Raw genomic sequence first — 4,213 nt, forward strand, 5'->3', positions numbered from 1 at the left:
GAAAGAGAAAAGGACTGTTGCTTTCCATGTCTAGAGAATATTCTGACAGTGAAGGGCTTATAGGCTACACAGTGTATCTGCAAGAGCTATGCCAAAGCTAGGAATCATCACAGGAAATTTGGGGGAGTTTTTGTTTTTCTGAGAGAGGTTTGCTGTTCAGAGTGTGGGAGATATTAGCCAGAAACCATAGGCTATGGTTGTTATGAGTGGTGACTGGAGTTAAACCACTTAAAAATTACTACTTAGGTCCAGTTGATAGTCACAGGCTACTATTATTAAAAATGTTCTGTTGTTCTGTGCTGTAAAAGTGTGACAAAATTAAGCTGAACTAAGTCCATGTATCAGTTGGGTTAAAAAAAAAAAGAGTTTGCTATTTTGTTCTACCTTTTAATTGTCTTATGTTGAGATCCAGGGCTTTTGAAAAGTATGCAAGAAGAGTTATCATAAAACTTTGTAACATATTAATTAATAGGAAGGGCAGGAAACAGCAGCATAGTTACTTCTTCATGTAATGCTACTGTTAGATGCCTCACAGTACTCAGTGAAGCAATACAGGCTGTAACAGGAATGTCTTGTGTGCCTGTTCCCTGGGGCCAGTGTAAGTATTTATATTTGATTCCCTTCACTTTCTGTAACTAATAATTCTGAAATATTCTATTTTGGTCTCCATCAAACTTCACCTTCTTTTTTTTTGGAATATCAGCAATTACTGGCTTGCTTATTTGAGTAAAAAAAAATAGAGATTTGTTTTTTAGAAGATTCATATGAGTCCAACTATTTAATAATCAAAGCATGGCAAATTTAATAGAAAGACATTATTTGTCAGGGTGAACTGCTGTTTAATTGTGACATAATCGATTGGATAAATTGCTTGCCAGTACTTTCTCCCCCTTCCTTTTTCTATTTCTGTATTTTTCTGTTGAAACTTAGCTGAGGGTGTCCTAAAAGACAGGGTAGCTTTTTGTCAGGATGCCATATTCCTCCTGTCTTGCAGAAAATGCTGATGTTAGCTAGCTGAAGCAAAGAAGGCAATTTGAGAGTAAGATTGGTTTGCATTGAGGTAGTCCACAGGAATGCTTGTAAAATATGTGTGAATGTGGTAATTTTTAATATTAAAACTTAGTTTCTACATTTAAAAATCACAGTCTTCTACCTGTGGAAAAAAACCCCAAACTATCTTCATTGCCTTGCTGTTACTTTCTTTCTGGTTCTTAGAGTTTGTCATTTTTGTCTCTCACTGATAATTTGGACTGAAATTCTGGTTACTTTTCTATATTGCTGTGGGGAAGAAATGCTTGAAATGGTTTATTATCTCTTTCCTGGTTACGGTGTCAGAAGTTATATCTAATTGTGAAACTAGTCTCTATAGAGATGAGAAGCTATTCCCAGTATGAATTATTTTTTTCTGGAATCTTGCAGAGGTACCTTTGCGATCTGCCACAGAGAGAAAGTGAGTGTTTCAAGGGGACTTTGTCATAGTTGTCCATTCACTTGTCACCTTCCTCTACCCAAAAAAAATAAAATGCATTGTTTGCTAAAATTACTGTGATAGTCTCTTAATTCAGATGCTGAATTTTTTTCGTGGTGAATTTTTTTGGAAGGTGCCCACAATTCCAGCAGGTGATGAATTGGAAGGACCACTTAGAAATGTCTTAGCTTCACAAGCAAGCTTATCTGAGAAGTTATCTGCCTGGAGAGTGAGGGGGAGACTGGCCAGTCAGTAAGCACTGGTAGTTATTTAAGAAATAAAAATGGGAGGGGAAAGGGAAACAGGAAATGAGAAATGAAGAGCTGCTGTGGGTTAGTTAAGTACCTTTTATTCTCCTGATTGTCCAGCTGCTGCTCCCGTATTTCTGTGAACACTGATATGACTATCCTGTCTAAGGTGAAACACTTGAGGTACCTTGTAGAACAACCACCCAATTTTAACAGGAAAGCATCACCTTGGATGTTTTTCTGACACTGTCATGTGAAGCATCAGTGTCTATAAATACAATTTTTAATCTGAGATTCTGATTTTTAAAAGTGAGCTTTTTCTCCAGTTCCTAAAAAAGTTTTTGGAATATTTTCTTTATGCTTGCTTATCTTTTTTAAATAAGCCTACTTTTGCACTATACCTTTTTATCATTATCAGTAAAGCTTGTGAATACCAGTCTTGATAACATTCCTCATCTGTGACATAAAAAGCACATCTTTTGACACTGAGCATATTATACCTGCTGTGTATATACCACCTCTTTGGAAGCTGTACTTTTTGAATTTATACTTGTTAGTACCTTGCCCTGATTTATAATAAGAAAAGGATTATATTCTATGTTTTGTTTTATTTAAATCCTCAGAGTAACTGTGGGGAAAAGATCCGTATTCGTCGTGTGCTGATGAACTCTCCACAGATCATCACCATTGGCTTGGTTTGGGACTCAGATCACTCTGATCTGGCTGAGGATGTGATTCACAGTCTGGGCACTTGCCTTAAGCTGGGAGATGTGAGTTTTTTTGTATTTTGACACTGCCTATAGTCTTTCTCATGGTAGTCTATAGTAGCAGACTGAGGAAAATAAAAGTCACAGCCTTTGCCTTTTCAGTGTCCATAGAGGGAATAGAGGGCAGATCCAAGGATCTGACCTGTTTCTGAATGCTTCATGAGACTTCTGAAAGTACTAGTTTAATTGCATATCCTCAAATTTCTGAAATTACTGAAAATTAGAAATTACTCCAGAAAGCACAGCTTGTCTGAATAAATCATATTTTCAAGTGCAAGGAAGTTCTGGATTGGGGGTTGTGCTGTTTCTATGACAATACATATGTGCTCTTTCATGTTGAAGAAAAAAATAATTATTTCTATTACTTCTGAAAACAAAATATAGTTAGGGGTGGTTTGTTTTTTTAACTTCTTAAAGTCCTCTTCCTATTGAAGTGTGTAGTCATAACACTGAAGAGTTATTTATAACTGAACATTCCCTGAGAGATGGTGTCTCACACTGTCTGATTGATAGATTAAATTAAGTAGTGTTTTTGATCTAGAAGTTTGTCCCCTAGAGGATTCACTTATTCTACATTAGCTGATGATTTACAGCTGAATTATTGGTATACCAAATTGTAGCATTGACGTATTACATTAAACTTATATATAGATATAAAAACACATACACATATAAAAAATATGCCTCGGCCATTGCACAGTGTACCAAAATTAGTGCAGCTTACTGGAAATGCGGTCATGAAACAGTGTGGCCCTTGCATAGTAAAGCAGTAATGCACTAAAAAATGAGTTCTGTGCAGTTTTAAATAAAACATGGTTAATTAATTAGTCAGAAGATATTTTTTTGTGTGTGTGCTTAATTCTTTTAAGACTATTGTCTTAAGTTCATCTTCTCTGTGGAGGTGTAATAAATTTGTCTTAAGTCAGAAGAAATGCCAGCTGATTACTGTCAGAACTGCTTTGATTCTACAAAACAAAGGGGAAATAATGTTTTAAACAGTATCTGATATAATCAACAAATATGACTCAGAGAATGCAAATTTTCAGACTGTAACCACACTTAAAATTCTGAGGTGTTATATCATTGTTGTAAATGTCTTCCTTAAATTAGAGCCACAGTCTCCAAGACTTGCTAGGAGTCTCTTCCTGATCTGTGTCACTGGATTTGCTTAAACATTGGTTAATTACCTAAATATTTATTCTCTTGTTTTCTCTACCTTTTCAAGTAATAACCTGACACTTCTCTTTACTGCTTGGAGGTCTTCAAACATAAAGCAGTATGTAAAATTCTGGGCATTTTGTTAATTTCTCCTTTAATTTTTCCTTTCTCCCTTATTGAAGCTCTTCTTCAGAGTCACTGATGACAGAGCAAAACACTCAGAGCTGTATTTGGTAGGAATGATCTGTTACTATGGAAAACACTATTCTACCTTCTTCTTCCAAACTAAAATCCGCAAGTGGATGTACTTTGATGATGCTCATGTCAAAGAGGTGAGAAAATAATGTTTAGAAAAATAATATGTTAGACATGTTAGCTTTTTGTGTGTAGATCCATGCTGTTTTCTACAACTTTTGAGAAAGTTTGGCTCGTTTTCCTCTCAAGATCCATAACTTGGCTCCTTTTTCTGCAGTCTTAGAAACCCTATTCTTAGTTATGTTTGGTTGGACATCAGACTTACTTTTGTGCTGTTGTTTGAAAACCTGCAGTTTACTTGTGCACAGAGCTAACAG

The 4,213-nt window shown here is 35.7% G+C and overlaps 1 protein-coding gene across 1 annotated transcript in view; it reads left to right on the plus strand.

The window, feature by feature from the left end:
* USP54 (ubiquitin specific peptidase 54) overlaps positions 1 to 4,213 on the plus strand; it is a 50,259-nt gene that overhangs the window by 18,270 nt on the left and 27,776 nt on the right. Inside the window, exons 7-8 of the mRNA XM_010000771.1 lie at positions 2,340 to 2,486; positions 3,824 to 3,973. Of these exons, the coding sequence (XP_009999073.1) occupies positions 2,340 to 2,486; positions 3,824 to 3,973 (297 nt within the window). The remainder of the gene's footprint in view (positions 1 to 2,339; positions 2,487 to 3,823; positions 3,974 to 4,213) is intronic.

The sequence above is a fragment of the Chaetura pelagica genome, unplaced genomic scaffold (genome assembly GCF_000747805.2).
Source record: "Chaetura pelagica isolate M959 unplaced genomic scaffold, ChaPel_1.0 scaffold166, whole genome shotgun sequence".
Classification (NCBI taxonomy): Eukaryota; Metazoa; Chordata; class Aves; order Apodiformes; family Apodidae; genus Chaetura; species Chaetura pelagica.